We start from the raw sequence: 22,420 nt of genomic DNA on the forward strand, positions 1-22,420 counted from the left end.
AAGGGAGAGGGACAGAGCAATCCTGGCTTCTCCTCCTGTGGGGAGATCTCTGCAGAAAATGATTCATACACTCAATCACAAACTCTTAGAAACAGAAAGTACCTGGAGTAAATCTAATCCTAGGAGCACTCTGTTCTTACCAGGCCTGCAGAGCGCAGATGGGGTCGATTTCTGTGATGTAGACGATCGCTCCGAGGGCCTTGAGAGCAGCACAGCAGCCCTTTCCCACCTGCAGGACAGAGCAAGGACAGGAGGTCAGGTCCATTAAGGCACGGGCGTGGGGAGGACAAGCTCTCGGGGGGACAGGAATTAACCTTCCTGAAACCACCAGTGATCCGGTGGGCACTCGCGGGCAGAGCAGGAAGAGATCCCCGTTATGCTGTGAGCCTCAGGGAGGGAGGTCATTTAGCAGCCACGTGGTTGCAAGGCTTCAGACAGAAGTGTTTCCATTAGGGAAACAAGATCAAGCAAAAGTGACTGTCACCTCTAGTTTCTTATTCCTGAAAAGCTCCCTAACCCTCCCTCGAGATGCATTTACTCAACGACAGCCTAGCAGCTCAGGATTCATGGGTCAACACTGAAGTCACAAAGTCTTCTGCAACCTGGTCTGGAGATACTCTGCTTTCCACCACTTCAGATCCCACCCCTTGTCTCACTGCATGGCACCCGTGGGACTCAAAGGCTGTTCAATTGCATTAAGCTCCTAAGAGGTTATTATAACTGGAGGGGTAAGTGATGCTGATGTCCCATTCCACGAGACAAAACCTCAACTCATTCCACATGTCTCTATTCCTAAATGTGAACGAAGGATTCCTGGATAAAAGACTCCATCACCCCATATTCCTGCTAAGTCCAACCGAAGACAGAGACGCTGGGGCCCAGCTATTTACCTCACCATAGCCACACACCACCACTTGTTTCCCACCAAACATCACATCTGTGGTCCTCTTCAGGCTGTGGAGACAGACAAGGGCTCAGCTCCAACCCAGTCTCTCTGCAGAGAGTTCAGAGTGTGGGATAACACCAGTGGGAGCTGGCTGAGCTCAGGATGGAACGGACCTCTCTAGGAGACGTTCAAAGCCCAGGGAAGAGCAGAGGCCCAACCGTAGTGACATGAGACCACACTGCAACCCGGCCCGGTGGACCCCCTTTAACCTGACCATACATACTTTTCAACCTACCCATCCAGAATGGATTCGCGGCAGCAGTACAAGTTATCAAATTTCTGTTTGGTAACAGAATCATTGACATTCATGGCTGGAACACAGAGCTTCCCAGCTTTGGAGAGCTGATACAGCCTAAAGGGGGAAGAGGCCACAAAAACAAACAGAAAGCAAGTTAGCTGGTGCAACACAGCCCAGGGCAAAACCTACCTACTTCTCTGCAAGTTCCATGCTGCTCTCTCCAGGCTGAGTTAGTGCCCAGGGACAACAGTGCACGTGATTATCTCCTCGTCATCCCTCCTCACTTCTCTCCGTTCCCTTCTCCTCCCACCCGTTTTTGGGGAAGGGAAAACAGAACCTTCCCACTGAAGACATTTCTTTCTTTTCCGTAAAAGGGATGTTGTTTCCTTAGATCAGCATTTCTCAAGCTTTAAAAAAATCCACACCTACTTCTGATAAAGGTTACCAATGATTCTGACATGATTCCCTGTCTGTGTGTGTGTACAAGCGTGTACAATGCGCTCCTGAGAACCACTCCTGAGGGTATCTTTTAGGTATTCTGACAAGCCAAGAGTATTTTGCCCAGTTTTACTTTTTGTAGTGTGTATGACGTGTAGTTTTACAATAGCATTTTTTCCTATTTCAAATATAAAATGTTAATGTTGAATACAGGTTTCCAAGATACACTCAATCCTCCCCTCCCCCCATAAACACTAGCTGAGAGCCGTTCAGTGGCCTACTTGGCAGAGAAAAACATATGAACTAGAATTCGAAACAAGCTCCTTCTAGGGTCACCTTGACTTTTCAAAAGTAACAACTCCTAAGTTTGTGCTAATGAAGAGACTCCCACTTAGTTACACAAGCCTGAGCTGCAGCCCTAAAGCCTAAGAGAGACCAGAACTTGCTGAGGCAAGGACACAAGGGCAGCTACTCCAGAATCTGTTACCTGTGAACACCAGTCACGCTCTCTTCCACAATGCCTCGGATCTTCTTAAACACGTTTGGATACTTCTTATAAACCCAGTGGGTTAAGTCTCCCCCATCATCCAGGATCTACAGAACAGCCAGAAGACTTCTATGGGCATTCAGGCTGCTAGAGCTGGGGGGAACGTTGAACCCACTTTCTGCACTAGTCAGAGAGCCCTGTATGTTTTGGAAGAGCACTCCTAGAGTGCCTCAGAGCAGGCTTAGACAGTAGAAATATAGTCAATTTGTTGGTATAAAATGGTTAAAAAGATTCCTAGGTTTGTTCTAGGCTAGAGTGAAGACTATTGGGCTGATAAAGGCTCATTTTCAGTCTAAAATCTTGGAATATGTGGCCCCTTTGAATGCATATGGGAGAGCTGGGGCAGGAAGGAAAGAAACCAGAATCCTACTTGAACAGGTACCACATCACGGCCTTTTACATCGTTCTGCATGTTTGAGCCATGTGTTCGGCTCGTCTTACCCTTCCCCCACCTTTCCATTCACTACTCAGAATCATTCTGAATAGGTATCAAGCTATGTACACTTTTACAACAGTGTCAGTGCATAAGATCAAATACTCCAAACACATTTAGGGAACCATGCTTTGAGGGGGAAAAAAAGGAAATAAATCTGTTGTCAGAAGTGTAGGAGAGATAGGCATCATTACCATGTTGGCCTGCCACCCATCCATGTTCACACAGCGGTCAATGCACCACCAAAAGTCATCTTCCGACTCGCCCTTCCAAGCAAATACTGCGACTCCTACAGAGACAGGAATCAATCAGATCATTCCTCCCTTGCTGAACGTCCTGACACTAGCCCTTTCAGAGATCCGTGAAAAAGACAAAAGGAACTATCCCAGGAGGGAGAAAACTTAGGAAAAACAAACAAACCCAGAAAACACTCAAAAAGTCTGCACTTTTAGAAGTAACTGGTGAAGAAATAAAGGGACTTTTATTTTTAAGACTCTTTGGGTCAGTGCTATTCTCTAACTGTACGCTGAGGAGATAAAATGAAGTGGAAATCAATGCACAGTTGTTCCCTGGAGCACTGTTTATATCAACAAACATCTTGATGCAACTCAGTGTTCGACATGAGGAAAGTAGCAAAGTCAAGTCACATGGATCCAGGATGAATACTGCCAGTGACGCTGTCGAGGTTTGCAGTGGCATCAATTGCTTTTGAAAACAGTACATTTAGCTTAAAGAGTGTCCACAGTAAGACTTATTTTATTACTGTTTAGATAGAAAAAAAGGAAAAATTTATCAAATATCACCTCCGTGGGTTATAGTTTTTTCTGAACTTTCTATATTTTCTGCAATAAACACTTATCAGGAAAGAATAGCAAGAAAAACAAAAGTATTACTTGCTGCCTTTTGAGGATCCTGTCACAACTGGAGGTACTCAAAGAAAACTATTTTGCCTAAACTCATACATTCTCAATGCACCGTTAAATACCAAACAATCTAATGAGCCAGCAATAAATACGGCATTTCTCACTAGTGTTCTCTCACAGTGAAAGGAGCTCAGCGGCGCTCATACGTATATGGCTCACAGAGTTTAACATGAGAACCAGGCACTTCCAGGCTGGTGTCATGGCACAGTGCGTAAAGCCACCACCTGTGATGCCGGTATCCCTATAAGCACTGGTTTGTGTCCCGGCTGCTCCACTTCCGATGCAGCTTCCAGCAGATAATGGCCCAAACACTTGGGCCACTGATAACCACTTGGGAGATCTGGAAGAAGCTCCTGGCTCCCAGCTTCAGCCTGGCACAGCACTGGAAGTTGTGGCCATATGGGAAGTGAACCGGCAGAGAGAAGATCTCTCTCTCTTTCTGTCTCTCCCTCTCTGTAATTCTGATTTTCAAATAAATAAATACATCTTTAAAAAGATAAAAGAAAAAAGAACTGAGCATTTCCTCATGTCATTAGACTCTTTTCAAAGATCATTTTAAATGCCTACTTAATACCCCATCATGACTACAGACTTTAATTTTATCATCTATTGTTTTCCTGTTCATTTTTATTACCCCTCAATTCTATAACCATTGGACACAAATGGCCATGCAACGACAATTTCAATACATAAATGTTTAGATCATTACTTTAGGGCAAAGTTGGTGAGAAAAGCTGAACTTACCAGCCTCAGCCAGTGCTGCAGCCACTTCATTCTGCGTTGAGTAGATGTTGCAGGCAGACCAGCGGCACTGGGCCCCCAGGGCACACAGCGTCTCGATCAACACCTGTGTGGATGTGCAGGAAGACAGGGTGAGGAAGAGGCGGGCCATGCAGCAGTGGGCAGCAAACCCCAGTAAGAAAGCAGTATCCATCAACTCTACAGCAAGAGAGTCACAAAAGGCTCTAACCCCAGCCAGGCGGCACACTGGTATTTAACTCTACCCAAGATATATGTTTCTGGAAGTCTCTGTTAATGACTTAACAAAATTTTTATAACCATCCTATTTTTGCCAATCTAGATCTTCCTAAGTCAGGTTTTCTAACAGTTGCTTTACCCACACAAAGTTAGAAAACGCCATTATTGCATAACAGGGCAGTCCCATCTAATAGCATTTAGAGGTTGGCTAGATGGGGAAGGAAAAGCAAGTCTATAAAACCCATTTGCCGCTTTCTTCCCCTCATTAGCAGGAATGCCATCTCTTCTAACAAACTCACCGCTGTCTGGGCTGTGATGTGCGTACAGCCCACTATTTTAGCACCAGCCAAGGGCTTCTCCCCCTGAGCACGTTTCCTGAGTGAAATCAGAGCAGACATGTCTGTGAAAGAACAGAGGATTTGAGCTAGGTCCGCACTTAGCAGCATCATCAGCTCCTGCCCCGGCAACACCTAGGGCTGCTCTGGATCTGCTGAGATAGGGTGAGATGAGGCGGAAGACCGCTAGGTGTGTTTCCATGACGACTGGCAGCCTCACCAGCAGTGCCGTGGACAGTTGTCATGTGTCATTTGCGATTTCTCTCTTCCTCTACTGCTTCAGCTTTATATGCAGAGGACTGAACAGAGAATGAAGCAAATTCTCAAACCTGACCAAAATGGAAAGTGAGTCTCATCATTCATTCAGGAGGAGTGGGAAATAGTTGTGGCACTGGCCAATGGACTCCTACACACAATCATCAGGCCCAAAAAAAAACTTTGCCCTCACTGGAAGCAACGTGGCTTCTGTTTTTCCGTGGTTTACCCTACCCTGTCCATCTGTTTGGTTTCTCTCCTCCTTCTCAGTATAAAACAGGCCTTCAGTGGGAAAACAATCAGAGTACAGGGATCTCAGGGGAGTGGAGTAGGACAGAGAAAGCCAGATCTGAGCACCAGTGACTTTCACTCTGCTCCAGCAGAGGGTGCTCAGGACCAAACAAGACCCCAGGCCACCACATCCTTAGCTTAGCACCCTCCCACATCAGCTGCTGCTTCTGGGAGATCCAGGTCTCTGTGACTGGCAGATGTAGTCAGATCCCCATCAGTGACACCACACAGCCATCCAGGACTTGCTGACTCCGCAGTGTAGATCTCTGAACATGCTGCCACGGCGGGGAGAAACAAACTGCTCTGTGGTAACTATCACGCGCTGAGAACAGGAGGAAGGGAGAACAGAACAAGAGCCCAGAACTCAAGCTCCATGGAGAGAGCGTTCGTCTCAAAGCCCCGCCTTCTGTCTCTTCCCAGGGTCCTTTTGGGCTGGCATTCCAGCCCTGAGTTGTTTGTAAACCCTGAGGCCCAGCAAGGGGGCTGCTCCTGGTCCGCCACCCATGCCCGCTCTTTACCTTGCTCCGCAATCTCGATCTCTCGGCGCCCGAATTCTGCCTGCTTGATGTTCTTCACGCAGAAGTTGCTGCTGCCCTTGGAGTTTGTTTGCTGTTTCTCCCGGGGGGAAACCTCATCATCAGAGCTGTCTGTGTAGGATGCAGCTGGAGCCAGGAAAGAAAGAAGAGGCTAGAAAAACCTCAATGGCCCTAGCTCCCCAGAGTGCAGTCCCCAAGGGAGTGTCCTTAAGCTTCGGCGATCAGCCTTAATTGGAGCTACCTTTGACGTCATTCTCAGCTCTACTCTAGGGACTTTAGAAGGTATGAATGAAGCTGGTGGGTCTTTCGGTGTTGCAGTTCCTTTTCTCACCCTAATGCTACTTTGCTGTCACTACCTGTGGTGCCACAAATCTGCCCCTTGTAGCGATCCCAGACAACAGAGGTAACTCGGTCCCAAGCTGGATGGAACCAGAGCTGGCAAAATTGGAAAAATACCACAGGGCAGAAAAGGAATGCTATTTCTACAGATCCCTGGCCTCAAACTTAAGCACCTTTCAGAATCACACGGAAGGTCTGTTAAAACAGACTGTTAGGCCCCACCAAGCTTTCCACTGAGTCAGCATTTCTAACAAGCTCCCAGGTTCTGCTGGTACTGCTGGTCAGAGGACCCCATACTGAGAGCTGCTAGTAAACGTGAATGTGACTAGACAGTCTTACATCAAGAGTTTACAGCAGGTGTGCACTCAAGGAATGTAGAGAAGGGAAGCCACGACACAAAGGCAAGCTGCTCTGGTTCGACTGCCAGCTCTCAGGAAGTGTGTCGAAATGATCAACTTTAAAAAAACAGCTTCTCATGAAAGCTAAAAATACCCTTCAGAGAGACCTGCAAGCAGATGAACAACATCTATCCCTCACCTCTCGAATCTCCTTCCTCCCTGGATTGAGTATTTTCGTCACCGCTGTTCCTGCAGCCTCTCCCAGACTCCTGCCCAGCTAACCCAACACGACCACCAAGGTCATCCTCCCTGCCGGGACGGCTGACCTGCAGCACTCAGCTGTTTTTAATCGCTCTAACAGGTTTCCATGACACGGCCATCATGATCTTGAAGACTTCCTCGAAGTCTTTTTTACTCCTTCCATCTTTCTCCCTCTTCTAACTTGTTCTTTCAGAAGTAACTTTCCTTCTTTCTTAGCTATAACTAGCCTGCTTACCACTCACACCTCTTTGATCTGTCGCTCCAAGATACCTTATACTTTATGACGACAATGATATTTGGAGTGGTTTCTTGCACACCGACGCCCACACATTTGTTGATTTTGGAGCTAAGCCTATCTATCACTAATGTGCATCTGGTCTATATCAGGTTATCAGGGACACAGGTAAGGTGTGTGTGTGTGTGTGTGTGTGTGTGTGTTAACATTCTAGATACCTCAAGCTCAGTCCTTAAATCTCTTTGCTGAGGTGAATAGCAATCTGGGACCCTGGGCAAGCCTTTAAATCTGTTAACAATGACCGTCAGTTGGACAATGAGCGGGTTGGACCCCCTTCATGTTCCCAAAGTTCTGTATCCTCTTCCACATTCATTTTCTAACATGCCCTCTATGGTTGCCAAAGGCACAGCTCAAACCAGACGTAACTTTACTTACAGACAGGCAAGACGGGAGGGGAACTAAAAAGAAGAAGCGGGGCTGAGGTCTCATTACTTATGGTGGTTTGTATCTTTCCCACATCACGGATTAACAGAAGGGGATACTTCAACATAACAAGTAACTAAGCAAATAAAAGAAGGCAAAGTACCAGTATTTATTGTTACAATTCAAGCAATTTTGTGGACAAGAAAGAGAAAGACAGATGGTAGGGTGTACTTTTACCAAGAAATCAAGCTTCCTAGTATACTTCCTTTTCTTCTTCTTATTTTTTTTTTAAAGATTTACTTTGAAAGGCAGAGTTCCACAGAGAGACAGGGAAAGGCAGAGAAAGAGAGATCTTCCATTCACTGGTTCACTCCTCTTGACTACATTGACCAGGGCTGGGCCAGGTCGAAGCCAGATGCCAAGAGCTTCATGTGGGTCTCCCACATGGGCGCAGGAGTCCAAGCACTTGGGCCATTGTCCACTGCTTTCCCCGGTACATTAGCAGGGAGCTGGATGGAAAGAAGGTGGAGCAGCCAGGACGCGAACTGGCACCCATATGAGATGCAGACAGCATCTTAACCTGCTGTGCCACAGCACTGGCTCCTATACTTCCTTTTCAAGGCCAGTTCTGTCAGCCACTCTGGAACATGGATGGCATACATATGGGAATGGGAACTGGCCCAGTGTAACCAACTGGGCACTGTTCACAGACTACACACTGAGACAGTCAGGGAAGCTGTCCGAGCACACCAATAGCTTTCAGCACCTGGGCAGTCCTGACGTGGGGTGCTTTTAGATCCTGGATAAGAGCACTGGGTAGTGAACAGGTAGGAGAGATCGGAGGATGGGAACTCACGCCTACCTGAGCTGTAGCTGTCAGTAGAGGACTGGGAGATGGAGCGAGACAAAGATCTCCGGCCAGTCTTGGTAGGGAATTTGGTGAACTCCTGCATGTCATCAGCAAACTGGATTTGCTACAGGAGAAAGACAAAAAGTTGAAAACATACAACAAGGGGAGTCTATGTACTTTTAAAGGCCTTACAATATCTTCCCTAAAAGCCAACACATCACACAACTACTACTAAACCAGCAACTTGCCTACCAAGGATGGGGGGAGGCAGCTCTCTGACCCTGTAGACCAACTACTTTTCCCATCTCAATTGTTTCAGCAGGATTTCAGTGGAGAGGGTTGACTTAAGATCAAATTTCTTTTAGCATTTGTCTAATTTGAAAAATAACTCTTACTTTCCATTAATTTTTTTTCTCTAATTTTGATCCATTTATGCTTCTCCTAACTTTACCAAAGACTAGATATAATTTTATGGTAGCTCTGCCCCCCCTGCCCCCCAAGAATATTCTCTTGTAGCTAAAGTTGGCAATGGTCTTGCTTTTTGAAAGGATTATGAAGAGATGTCTAGAAATAGTGATAGGCGTCAGGATGCCAATACTCAGAGTCCAACCATATGTCCATACTTCAGACAAACAATTTAGTATCTCCAGAACCTTCTGTACCCAGTAAAAAATTAAAATACCAGAATGTGCTGATGAATAAGAAATTAAAAGACATACATACCATATTCTAGCTAATTAGGCCTTATTTGAGGGAAGGAGAGAAATAATGGCATGATAAACTGTACAAAAAAATTTCTTAAATGAAATAAACCAGAACTAGATAATTGTTGGAGGGATACTTGGAAGTTTGGCTTTAATAAACAGCAAATAGCTTGCAATTAATATTATTTGAAGATAAATTAATAGGTGTTAATAAAGTATATGAAAATACTTCCATTACATGTTTTAAATCTTCCTTCTGAATGCCTGTTTAAGTTCTGATAAATACAAAATAAACTTTGAAATAAATTTCACCAAAATGAATAGGATGGTTTGAGAATCTAAACTGAGATTCTCCTCAATATCCGACTAAATCTAAAGGTTGCCATGGAGACTCCATTAAGCCAGGTCTAGCAACTGTCTCAGGAAATATAAACGATTACAGATTAAAATCTCTGCGCAGTGCCAGCAGCACGTTCACAGCACTTCCAAGGAAGGAACAGTAAACAACCCTTTCGTTAGCCGCAAAACCCTCCTTCTGTCAGTGTACCCTCCAGATAGGGACCCATCAGCCTGCAGTGGAAGAGTCAGGCCCACGAGCACAGCCTAGGCACAGGCAGCTGAGAACAAACTGAAACCTTGGTGCACAGGTAAGGAAGCAGTAATCAAGAGGACACAGGCGCCGGCGCCGCGGCTCACTAGGCTAATCCTCCGCCTAGCGGCGCCGGCACACCGGGTTCTAGTCCCGGTCGGGGCGCCGGATTCTGTCCCGGTTGCCCCTCTTCCAGGCCAGCTCTCTGCTGTGGCCAGGGAGTGCAGTGGAGGATGGCCCAGGTGCTTGGGCCCTGCACCCCATGGGAGACCAGGAAAAGCACCTGGCTCCTGGCTCCTGCCATCGGATCAGCGCGGTGTGCCGGCCGCAGCGCGCCGGCCGCGGCGGCCATTGGAGGGTGAACCAACGGCAAAGGAAGACCTTTCTGTCTCTCTCTCTCACTGTCCACTCTGCCTGTCAAAAAAAAAAAAAAAAAAAAAAAAGAGAACACAGACTTGCGCTTTCACCTTTCTGTCTGGTATGGTATACCCCAAGAACCCAGGCAGAGGACAGTCACTGGGTAACAGCCACACGGATACCACCACTGAGCAGCAGGCCTGGGAGGACAAACCTGGGTGTGCTTCCATTAAAAATGCCTCTCGATTCAACGTCGGATGGGGCAAGTGTTTTACTTTAGGCAACTCTGTGAATGAAGGAGGGCGCAGAGTCCACAACATGTTTAAGGAAAGGACATACAAAACCCTGACATCCAGCCCAGGCTCATACACGTAAGAAGGCATTCAATACACACCTGTAGAATATGTGAACCTTTTGAAACCCTTTCTGTAAGACCAGATCAAGCTTCAAACAGATAATAAACATACAAGCTAAGCCACACACAGCTACATCAGAACTCGATCAATAAGGATCTTTGTACAACCAAAGTAGCTTTTTAAGTTTGGCACTGAAACTTTTAATTTTCAGTAGCTTAAACATCAAAAGTGCAACTGTCTTTCAAAAAACCCAAGTCCCTGAAGTGGTCACAGGCCAGGATTTCCCACTGCACGCTGGCATGCCTTCTGCAGTCAGCAGAGTGTCTTACTGAAGAGATTCAACCAGGACCAAGGCAATGACTCTCAACACAACCCACAGCTATTTTGGAGACAGAAGAAACGCATGGGCAGGACACCATCCCTGCCCTTTCACACTGTCCAGAAATGGCCCTTCCTCCACAGGCTTCCCAGCTGCTGGCCAGGGCAGTCTGTTCAGCAACTGCTCTCCTCTCACGGCTGTTAGGATTCCCTTCCCTGCTCATCTTTTTCCAGAAGGTTCTGGGCGTGTTCCCTAACACCACTTATGGGAAGTGAAGGGAGGGAACTGCAGTACCATTTACAGTTTTTTAGATAAGAGAGGAGGGCGGAAAGAGAAAGAGAGTGTGCACACATGAGGCAGGCAACTGTGGCCAGACAGCAGTGTGTCTCTCGAGCACCCTAAGAATGGAAGTAATTGGCATAACCTCTCCTTGTATTAACAGAGCTCACCAGCAGTCTAAAGCTTAGCAAAATCTTTCCCATCTAAAAATATTAGACTGTGTTACATGGAGCTTACTTATCAGTGCAGCCCCTCCTACCATCCCAACTCTCGAACAAACATGGTCCTCATTTTAAGTGGGCAGAGTGTTAACTCTGCGATGACTTGAATGGGGACTGTCTATTCTTGCCTTCTCTCTTAGCCCAAGCACATGTTGAAGAGAACCCAGCTCGCCACTGCTGCTGTGGAATACACCTGCTCGACCACTTTCCTCCGAGCCTGCCTGGTTGTCTTCACAGCTAGCAGCTCTGGTTTTCCTTTGGTGATGTATCTCCAGGAGTGTTGTCTACTTTTATGGCACACATATAGACACTGCTGTCCAAAGCAATTGGGATGTCATGTTTTCTTTCCAATGAAACCAGGTCGCTATAAGAGCCTTCTCACTAGGATAAACCTGGATAGACTCATTGCATTTAAGTCAAGTATGAGAATGTAGGTAAAAGGAAATCAAAAGAAGATTGCAAAGCTGTTCTGTTTTAATTCCCATCATGATTTCTTCAAGTCCCTGCCTTAATTCGCATGCATTAGTATTTTCACAAATCTAGATTGACAAGGAATACTAGGCTCAAATACATTGTAGAATCAGGAAGAGGGGAGAGGAGATGATAATAAGGTGGCTGAAGTCCAAAAACCATCTCAATGTCAAAAAGTCTTATATTACAGCACTGTTTTCTGCTTGTGCACTCACCACTCCATAAACAGCCTTTCCCACAACTAAACAAGCACACCAGTGTTCCATGCCTGAACTGAGCACTTCTGAGAAAGGCTAAAGGGCAGACTGACCCATTCTTCAAATAGCACACCCAAATACAGAAGTCCATTTGCTGCGTCTTACAAACCCGGTTAAATATCAGGCCAGTTGAAATGCTATTTTAAAGCACTTCTTCAAACAGCTTGTCAGGTAAGGTGGTTGACTTTTTTCTTTGTGATACTGAGAATGGTAAAGAAAAAACTCTACTAAATAAATACTTTGGGTTGCTGTACATTTTAGTGGAAGTCTGGTGACACAATGAGCTGAAAGTATTGTTGTATAGAAATTACCAAGAAAAAAGGGATCACAGGCAATCCAAAAAGATCAAAAGCCTCCAGAGGAGAAAAAATTGCTCATTACTTGTTTAGTTAAAACTAACTGATACTTCCTTTAACCACTGGAAGTTCACTTCCACAAACACATGGCCTATATACTCCCATGCTTAGCTACACTGCTTCCCAAGTCATATCCAATTTTGTGTTCTAGCTCTTGAACCAGAATTAAAAGTCACCAAGATTCCATTATGACCCTAAGGCCAAGGGACGATGGTCAGGATAACCCCTACGGTGCACCATATTCTTTTAGTCCTCACATTTGCTAGGTACCCACTAAGTACCAAGCACCAGTCTATGAAAGATCTATGTAAGGAAATACAATTCTTAAAAATCTGTACAAACATCTTCACCTACAGTGGAACAACAAGGCTAATGGCTTTACCACAGAATTTCACCACTCCTTTAGGAATATGCCAGATACTATGGTCCTCAGAGTCTTATTTAGATATTATTTAACTTAGGCTTTGAAAAATCAGAGGCTGGGGGCTGGCAGCGTGGCGCAGCAGGTTAACTGCTGCTTGCAAAGCCAGCATCCTGTATCGGAGCTCCAGTTTGAATCTCAGATGCTCTGCTTCCCATCTAGCTCCCTGCTAACACACCTGGGAAGGCACTGGAAGATGGCCCGAGCAGTTAGGCCTCTGCCACCACGCAGGAGACCCAGACGGAGTTCTTGGCTCCTGGCTTTGGTCTGGACCAGCCCTGGCTGTTGCAGTCATTTGGAGAGTGAATCGGTGGGTGGAAGATCTGTCTCTCTCTCTCACTCTGCCTTTCAAATAATTAAATAAATCTTAAAAAAAAGACATCAGAGGTAAGGCTAGACATCTTATTAAACTTGTTATCTCACATGTCTGTCTAATACCTTTTCATTTTCTCAGAAACATTTCCTCCTAAGGGTGAAGAATTAGACTCATAGGTAAACAGCAGTTACTAGGAAAACAAATCATTAAGAAAGCACACCTGAGAAGTGAGAGGATCAGTCTTTCTTACTGGTGAGGATTATTTGATTGGAAAGTATTCATCTTCTGGTATGTTATAGATCTTTTGAGGACATTCCTAAATTTACCTATTTATTTGTTACAGCTTCAACCAATTTTTATTTACAGAATATAAATTTCTTCAAAAGGATACATTCCTTCACTTAATCAATGATAAAAAGTCTTTTTAAACAGAAACAAAGCCTAAACATAGGGGCCCACACTGTGGCGCAGCGGGTTAAAGCCCTGGCCTGAAGCACCAGCATCCCATATGGGCGCCGGTTTGAGTCTTGGCTGCTCCACTTCTAATCCAACTCCTTGCTATGGTCTGGGAAAGCAGTAGAAGATGACCCAAGTCCTTGGGCCCCTGCACCCCCATGGGAAGACCTGGAGGAAGCTCCTGGCTTCGGATCAGCACAGCTCTGACCTTGCCGCCAATTGGAGAGTGAACCAGCAGATGGAAGACATTGCTCTCTCTCTGCCTCTCTTTCTCCATGTGTGTAACTCTTTCAAATAAATAATTTTTTTTTAAAAAGTGTATGAACATAGAATAAAAAATGCAGTTTTTACTTAAGTAGTTAGACGAATGAGGCTATTTTTAAGTTTCTTCACTGAAAACCCCACTGACATTCCTAAATTTATATATTCTGTTCCACTGTGCTCTCTAGCATACTGTGTGTAGAGATTTTTCTGTTTAGCAATTACAGTTAGGGATCGTGTTTAACCTCGCAGTGAAGATGCCCTTGTCCTACATCACAGTACCTGGGTTTGAGTTCTAGTTCTGGCTCCTGATTCCAGCCAGCTTTCTACTAGTGCAGACTTTGGGAGGCAACAATGATAGCTCAAGTAATTGGGCTCTTGACACCTGCATGAAAGACCCAAACTGCATTGTGTTCCTGGTTCCCAGCTCCGGCCCAGACTCAGCTGTTGTGGGCATCTGGGAAGTAAAGCAGAGGAGAGTTTTCTCTCTCTAATCATCTCTAAAATGAAAAAAAAAAAAAAATTCTTTTTCAAAGATTTATTTATTTGAAAGGCAGAGTTAGAAAGAGAGAGAGACACAGAGAGAGATCTTCCATCCGCTGGTCACTCTCCAAATGGCTGCAATAGCCAGAGCTGGACCAGGCTGAAGTCAGGAGCTTTATCCGGGTCTCCCACCTGGTGGCAGGGGCCAAGCACTTGTATCATCTTCTGCTCTTTTCCCAGGTGCATTAGCAGGGAGCTGGATTGGAAGTGGAACAGCTGGGACTCTGACTGACACCCTTATGGGATGCCAGCATCCCAGGTGGCAGCTTAACCTGCTATGCCACAACGCTGCCTGCCCCCCCCACACCCCATTTTTAAAAACAGATATGGTAAGCATATTTCTTAGCTAACACTTAACAAATGGGGAGAAAAGTGATTATCAGAAGCTAGAAATTTTAACAAGGTCAATTACTAAGCAATATGTTAGAACACCTTTCAGGTTTCCTACTTCTTTTCTACACTTGATCTTAGCCAAAAGACCGAAAAGCGATCCTGCTTCTTTCACACATATTCTGGCTAATTTACTCTCTCTTTGTATAGATTCTACTCTAGGACCACTCCTCTTCCACAGGAAAGGAAGACAATTTGGTAATTAGCCTGAACAGTCGCAACACCTTTTCCTGGTACTTACCAGTGACCAGTCTGAGTCCCATTATAGATGGATCCAAAGAAAGAGTTATCAACAAACACAAACTCCTCAGTACAAGAAAAACACAAGTCTGAGTATCTTTCACTTCAATCAGGAAAAAGAAGTTTCCTAAAGAAGGGCATTCCCTTCCCAACACGTGGCCCTTGGACACACCCACCAGGAAACAACTTATCTCAAGGGACTCAATCTCCGGCCACAGAGTCGAAGCCACAGCCACCTTCAGGTCCGCCCTCCGTTCCCTGTGCAGAAACCAGTCTTCTGAGCCTCAGCAGGTCTCAGCCGCTGCTCCCTGCTCTCCCTTGGGGCTCAAGTTTCTGAAGTTCTCAGTCTCCCCAGAAAGGGCCTGAGTTTCTGCAGGGGTGGGGGTGAGCGGGCTGACGAATCACAGCACACATCTCCCTCCCCCACTCTACCCTTCTCTGTATCTCAACAGTAACAGGATATAACGCACACAGGAATGCACATGCACACACACTCCTACACTCCAAGGCTGCAGGCAGAAGAAACCTTTCAAAATGGGGCTCAATCGATCTTTGGCAAATGCTGGAGGAAGGGGTAAGGTATGCCCTCTTCCCATGCTAGTGAGCCACCGTACAAAGCAAGAAATAGCTTGAAAATCTTTGCCAGAGAGCAGCTTTCCCCTTATCAACTACTTCCCCTCTTTTCATATGAGACAAAATCCTTATCTCCGCAAGTACTCTAGCCAATGCCAGTGATCCAGAGAGGGGTATCGTAATCTCGTGAAAACCATAGTTGACGACGGAATGTAACACGCATCCCCTGTTTCATTGCCTACTTAGCTATCTGCCTGACCAGCTGCCTGCCCGGTCCATGCTTCCCTCATCCAAATTTCACAACCGGTATTAAATAAAACATGCCAACCAGCCCTCTTGTTCTCCCAACACTGAATTATCATTGAGTCTAAGTTTTGTCTTTGTTGTTTCACATAATTAGTACAGGTGAAGGAATCTTGGTTCCTGGAATGTACTCATTACTTTAATGCTACTATAAGGTCTTCCCTCACCATTACCACTGTTGTACTTCCCACTTATTTCCCCAACTTTACTATAATCATTTTCAACATGGAAAAATCTAAAAAATTGTATAATGAACACCTGCATACATTCTACCTAGACTGATCTTCCATTTTCCACACTAGATATCTTTCATTGCACACACACACACAAACACATACTTTCATATGGTTCTGAAAAAGAAAGGCTGCAAACAATGAAAATTCACTTCAAAATTCCTTCAAAATGCACCTTCTAAGAATAAGCATTTTCTGTACAACATTACCAACATCACCACACTTAAGAACCTCAACAATAATTCTATACTTCAGTTATCTAGACTGTTCACACTTTTCCCATCTTCTCAAGAGTATCTTTTATAGTTGTGGATCCAACAGCCTCTCTCATCCTTTCAGCTCAGGATGCAATCAGAGTTCATTAATGCATTTGGTTGTTTTCCTGTTTCTTCCCTGTAAACAGAAGTTTAGTGTGATCAGAAAGAAATTAAACTCTGGCAAGAATGCTTCAGAGAGAACAAGGTCTACTTCACTCTGCATCACACTGAGAGGCACATGTCATCATGTTGTTCAACTGTTAGTGACAGTGGGATCGAATCCTTGGTTAAAGTGAGACCAGCAGGGGATGACATTGTGGTGTATCAGGTAAAGCCGCTGCCTGCAACACTGGCATGTCATATGGGCGCCACTTTGAGTCCAGGCAGCTCCAATTCTGATCCAGCTCCCTGTTACTGGACCTGGAGAGTAGCAGAAGATGGCCCAAGTCCTTGGGCTCCTGCAACCACACAGGAGACCTGGATGAAGCTCCTGGCTTCCACTTGGCCCAGCCCTGGCTATTGCAGTTATTTGAGTAGTGAACCAGTGGATGGAAGATCTGTCTCTCCCTCTCTCTGTAATTCTGCCTTTCAAATAAATAAACCTTTAAAAACAAAACAAAAACCAAAGTGAGACCAGCAGATTCCATCTTTAAAAGGCACATTTTGTCTTTTGCAAGTAAAGGTTAATTTGTTAGGTGACAAGTATCGTTATGTGAGTTCCCTGTTCCCTACGGACTTTACCATCTGTGAATAATTGTTGCCTGAACCAATTCTGCCGGGAGAGGGAGGTTATAAAATCTTGTTTTTCTACCATTCCATCCACATTCTTTGAGCTGGAATTCTTTTGTAAACACAAGCTTTTATTCACCCTCTTTCCTTTTAACTTCTCATTCATATTTTTATTTATTCAACATGTCACACTCAATCATACATTAAGCATACCAAATGCTCATATTGTTTCAAGTTTGGCCAGCAGAACCTCCTTCAAGCTGATTTTTCTGTCCTTTTGACATGATTCCATTTAAGCACTTCCTGCCCCCCCCCCCCCACTTTTAAAAAAGATTTATTTATTTGAAAGGCAGAGTTGGAGGGAGAGACACAGAGTGATCTTTCATCCAATGATTCATTCACTCTCCAAATGGCCACAACAGCCAAGGCTGAGCAAGGTGGAAGTCAAGAGTCTGTAGGCCAGCGACGCGGCTCAACAGGCTAATCCTCCGTCTAGCGGCACCGGCACCAGGTTCTAGTCCTGGTCGGGGCGCTGGATTCTGTCCCGGTTGCCCCTCTTCCAGGCCAGCTCTCTGCTGTGGCCCAGGAGTGCAGTGGAGGATGGCCCAAGTGCTTGGGCCCTGCACCCCATGGGAGACCAGGAGAAGCACCTGGCTTCTGCCTTCGGATTAGCGCGGTGTGCCAGCTGCAGCGTGCCGGCCGCGGCGGCCATTGGAGGGTGAACCAATGGCAAAGGAAGACCTTTCTCTCTGTCTCTCTCTCTCACTGTCCACTCTGCCTGTCAAAAAAATAAAATAAAATAAAATAAAATAAAAAGAATCATCAATTATTGACTATAGGGAGATACTGAGCCAGGTTAACTATGTTCACCTTTGAAGTTTGTAACTAATTATTATTATTTTAAATTTACTTATTTAGGTGAAAGGCAGAGTGACAGAGAGAGATATCTTTCCTCTGCTGTTGTACTCCCCAAATGCTCCCAACAGCTGGGGTTGACCCAGCCTGAAGCTAGGAGCCAGGAATTCCATCCCAGCTATCTTTCGTGGCTGGCAGGAACCAAGCACACTTGGGTCATCATCTGCTGCTTCCCAGGCACATTAGCAGGAAGCTGAATGGAAAGCACAGTAGCCAGGACTTGAACCAGGTACTCCAATATGGGATGTGGCTTCCCAAGAGGTAGCTTAACCTGCTGTGCCAGAACGTCCACCCCTACATTAGCCTTAATTTGGTGTACCTTCTAAAGCCAATCTGGATTTTAAATGATGTTCACAGTTAACTAACTGACAAACCTTACAGCAAGGCAAGGTCCCCAGCACCTGCATGGGAGACCTGAAGGAAGCTCCTGGCTCCTGGTTCCAGATTGGTACAGCTCCGGCCGCTGCAGCCATCTGGAGAATGAATCAGCAGAAGGAAGACCTTTCTCTCTCTCCCTCTCTCTGTAACTCTACCTCTCAAATAAAAAATAAAATCTTAAAAAAAAAAAAAGAAAGGGCCGGCGCTGTGGCTCAATAGGCTAATCCTCCACCTTGCGGCGCCGGCACACCGGGTTCTAGTCCCGGTCGGGGCGCCGGATTCTGTCCCGGTTGCCCCTCTTCCAGGCCAGCTCTCTGCTATGGCCAGGGAGTGCAGTGGAGGATGGCCCAGGTGCTTGGGCCTTGCACCCCACGGGAGACCAGGAAAAGCACCTGGCTCCTGTCATCGGATCAGCGCGGTGCGCCGGCTGCAGCGGCGGCCATTGGAGGGTGAACCAACGGCAAAGGAAGACCTTTCTCTCTCTGTCTCTCTCTCTCACTGTCCACTCTGCCTGTCAAAAAAAAAAAAAAATTTTGTCAATTGCTTATAAATAGGCAGATCTATATTCTTCTTCAAGTGAACCTCTATGGGAATAAAACTTAACACCAAAAGCAAGCACTCAATGGCCAGCTCTAGAAAGAGGATGGGTCTCCTGAATTCCGGAAGCAAATGCTATCTGTATGATTTCTTAGCCTACTGAGAAGGAAGTAAGTGATGCAGAAGAAAAGTTCGTTCTTCTTTGATCTAGAAGTCTGGCTCAAGTGAGGTTGAAAGCCAATTATGTTTTACAAATTCAAACCAAATTCACCTATTTGTGTGAGCGGGTGGATCTCGACTGTAAGTCGGCTTATTATTTGGGAGGCTAGGCCACACCCAACCACAGGGGAAAGAAAAGGAGAATCCTTGCCAAGCAGTACCTGGGCCGCAGAAGAACCTCAAGCAGCTTCCAGAAAGTGGCAGCTGAGTCTACGAGGGTCAGAGTTCTGAGTCCCAGGCTAACATCCAACAAAGGTTAATGAGACAGAAACCCTATCAATTTTGTCAGTCACCACCCATTAAAGTATGGGTAGAGCGGAGGGAAACACCCTCAAAATTCAACACTAAATAAAATTACTCGGATTCTAAAGACCTAATGTTAAATAGTGACCATGCAGTAAGAGTTACTGTTTCCAAACATCAGTGGGTCACTGAAACCTTTCAGAATCCATTCTGTAGTTAGACTGAACACTTTCAGCCTAAAACACAATGTGAAACCCCTCTGAAGATTAGCTATAGCTGATCCAGTTCCACAGGTTTTAAAAGCACAACACAAATAGGCCTCTAGAAGAGGGAAAGACTGAGAGACAAAATACTCAAAGAATCAGTCACGTCAAATCATTTTAAAAATATAACTATTTTTCATTTCAGAGAAGTACTTGCCATTTTTTTAACTTTCTAACTTGAGATGTGTATGTTTGATTTTAGACAGTAGTCTCAGTGTAAAATCTTGACCTTAGACCAAGGGTGGGGAACCTTTTTTCTGCCAAGGGCCCTGTGGGTATTTATAACCTCATTTGTGGGCCATATCACATTATCAACTTACAAATTAGCCTGCTATAGATTTATTGAATTTTGAGTCCCATTTGCAGTTGCCTCGGCAGAGCCAGACCAAATGATTCCATGGGCCTAATACAGTCCATGCGTCCGCAGGCCGGAGGCTCTCCACCCATGCCTGAGATGACCGGTAAGAAGTAAGTCAGCTGAAAAGAATTGTTGGCTAGGAGACTGCTGGGGCTTTCAAAGTAAGAGGCACCCACTGCTCCTGACTGCCAACAGGACAGCCCCGGCCCCCATCTTCCACTCCCAGACCAGAATACAGAAGTTTGGGTTTTCCTGACTTATGACTTCCTCCAGAGCCATTTACAAGAAAGCACACGGATAAAGATTTCTTGCTTTACATTATGCAGAAAACCAAGACAACATTAAATTTTGTACAGGAAGTTACTTGGCCAACTTTATCAACAAATAACACTGCTTGAATATCATTGATATACATATTTTGCAAACATTTTGTTTAACTCTTGACAAACCAAGAACAAGCCTCACTGGTGTGAAAACAACAACAAAGAGCAGGGGTTGAGGTTTCTTACAGCTGCCTGAAAAAGAAGTCTGAAATCCATGCTTCCTAGTATGGTAAATTCCCAGATCCCAAGTGCCTAGATTCCTGTGACTTTCTGGTTTAAGTGATCTGCCTTAAGGCTGCTGGCTTTCGGTTCACAGAGGACCTGTACCTTCAAAACGTCCTGTAATCTTTCAGTGCTGCACCTATACTTCACAGATGAGAACACAGAACAGGGCCGGGGGCCTAGTGACTTGCTTAAGGCAATTTCAAAGAGGAGCAGCTGGGACTAGAATCGGCGCCCATATGGGATGCCAGGACTGCAGACGGAGGATTAGCCTACTGCGCCTGGTCCCTGTTCCACTTCTGATCCAGCTCCCTGCCAATGTGCCTGGGGATGCAGTGGAAGATGGCCCAAGTGCTTGGGCCCCTGCACCTACATGGGAGGCCCAGAAGAAGCTCCTGGCTCCTGGCTCCTGGCTCTGGCTTGGCCCAGCCCCTGCCACTGCAGCCATTTGGGGAGTGAACCAGCGGATGGAAGATTCTCTCTCTCTCTGTGTAACTCAAATTTCGCTAGGTTCCTTTCTCACCTATGGTATGCCACTCATAAAAGCACCTTCTTCAAGTCACCTCTGTTCTGATGTCTGAAAACTTGAGGAGCTGAATTTTCCACAACAAAAGAATTACATTAAATACAAAGAGCTCCAGCTTAAAAAAAAAAAAAAAAAGATAAATTTTGTCACTGATGCATTTATACCTGACAAAAAATTTCTTCTAAAAAAAGTAAGGCAATTTAATTTTATTGAACCAATCTGGATCCAAGTATATGATCAGTGATTACTACAGTTTAATTAAACTATTCAATTAAATGATCTATTTACATGTGGAATCTGAACAAGTCAAACTCATAGAAATGGAGTAGAAGCCTGGTTACCAGGATTAAGGGGTAGGAGAGGTGGAGAGGCACTGATACAAGGGTGTAATCTTGTGGTTCTAGGACGAAGAAGTTTTGGAGAGTGAATGTACAGCACACTGACTACAGTTAACAGTATACACTGAATTCGGGATATCTCAGAGTAGACATTAACTGCTCTCACCACATATACAAGGGAAGGTAACTGTGAGGTGATGGGCCTGACTGCTGTAATCATTCTACAATGTATATCTATATCAAAACATTACGTTGGGGCCGGTGCTGTGGTATAGTGGGCAAAACCGCTGCCTACAGTGCCGGCACCCCCTATGGGCACCGTTTGAGTCCTGGCTGCTCCACTTCTGATCCAGCTCTCTGCTGTGGCCAGGGAAAGCAGTAGAGTCCTTGGTTCCCTGCACCCATGTGGGAGACCTGGAAGAAGCTCCTGGCTCCTGACTTTGGATCGGCACAGCTCTGGCCACTGCGGACATCTGGGGAGTGAACCAGCAGATGGAAGACCTCTCTCTCTCTCTCCCTCTCTCTCTCTCTCCCTCCCTCCCTCTATCTCTCTGACTCTGCCTCTCTGTAACTCTGCCTTTCAAATAAATAAATCTTTAAAAACAAAACCAAATTACATTATACACCTTGAATACATGCAATTTTGTCAATTCTATTTCAATAACACTAAAAGAAGTGTAAAAAAAACACACAAATGAAGTACTTAATGAGTGTTGAAAATTTTCCATGCATGGTTTTTTTATTTTTTTATTATTTTTTTATTTTTTTTTTTATTTTTTGACAGGCAGAGTGGACAGTGAGAGAAAGACAGAGAGAAAGGGCTTCCTTTTTGCCGTTGGTTCACCCTCCAATGGCCACCGCGGCTGGCGCGCTGCGGCCGGCGCACCGCGCTGATCCGATGGCAGGAGCCAGGTACTTCTCCTGGTCTCCCATGGGGTGCAGGGCCCAAGCACTTGGACCATCCTCCACTGTACTCCCTGGCCACAGCAGAGAGCTGGCCTGGAAGAGGGGCAACCGGGACAGAATCCGGTGCCCCGACCGGGACTAGAACCTGGTGTGCCGGCGCCGCAAGGCGGAGGATTAGCCTAGTGAGCCATGGCA

The 22,420-nt window shown here is 45.5% G+C and overlaps 1 protein-coding gene across 3 annotated transcripts in view; it reads right to left on the reverse strand.

Annotated features, from left to right (window-relative positions):
• Positions 1 to 22,420, reverse strand: part of AHCYL1 (adenosylhomocysteinase like 1) — a 41,140-nt gene that overhangs the window by 6,199 nt on the left and 12,521 nt on the right. For 2 of the 3 annotated variants that reach the window (XM_008264723.4, XM_008264724.4), the window contains exons 2-10: positions 8,379 to 8,490; positions 5,903 to 6,046; positions 4,803 to 4,903; positions 4,270 to 4,372; positions 2,797 to 2,891; positions 2,110 to 2,216; positions 1,182 to 1,298; positions 891 to 954; positions 141 to 229 (exon numbers count right to left, since the gene is read on the reverse strand). In XM_008264723.4, coding sequence (XP_008262945.1) covers positions 141 to 229; positions 891 to 954; positions 1,182 to 1,298; positions 2,110 to 2,216; positions 2,797 to 2,891; positions 4,270 to 4,372; positions 4,803 to 4,903; positions 5,903 to 6,046; positions 8,379 to 8,490 — 932 coding nt within the window. Of the gene's footprint in view, positions 1 to 140; positions 230 to 890; positions 955 to 1,181; positions 1,299 to 2,109; positions 2,217 to 2,796; positions 2,892 to 4,269; positions 4,373 to 4,802; positions 4,904 to 5,902; positions 6,047 to 8,378; positions 8,491 to 14,903; positions 15,230 to 22,420 lie in introns of those variants that run through there. The other variant, XM_051857412.2, reaches the window with a different exon arrangement.

Source organism: Oryctolagus cuniculus, chromosome 7 (genome assembly GCF_964237555.1).
Source record: "Oryctolagus cuniculus chromosome 7, mOryCun1.1, whole genome shotgun sequence".
In the NCBI taxonomy this organism is placed as follows: domain Eukaryota; kingdom Metazoa; phylum Chordata; class Mammalia; order Lagomorpha; family Leporidae; genus Oryctolagus; species Oryctolagus cuniculus.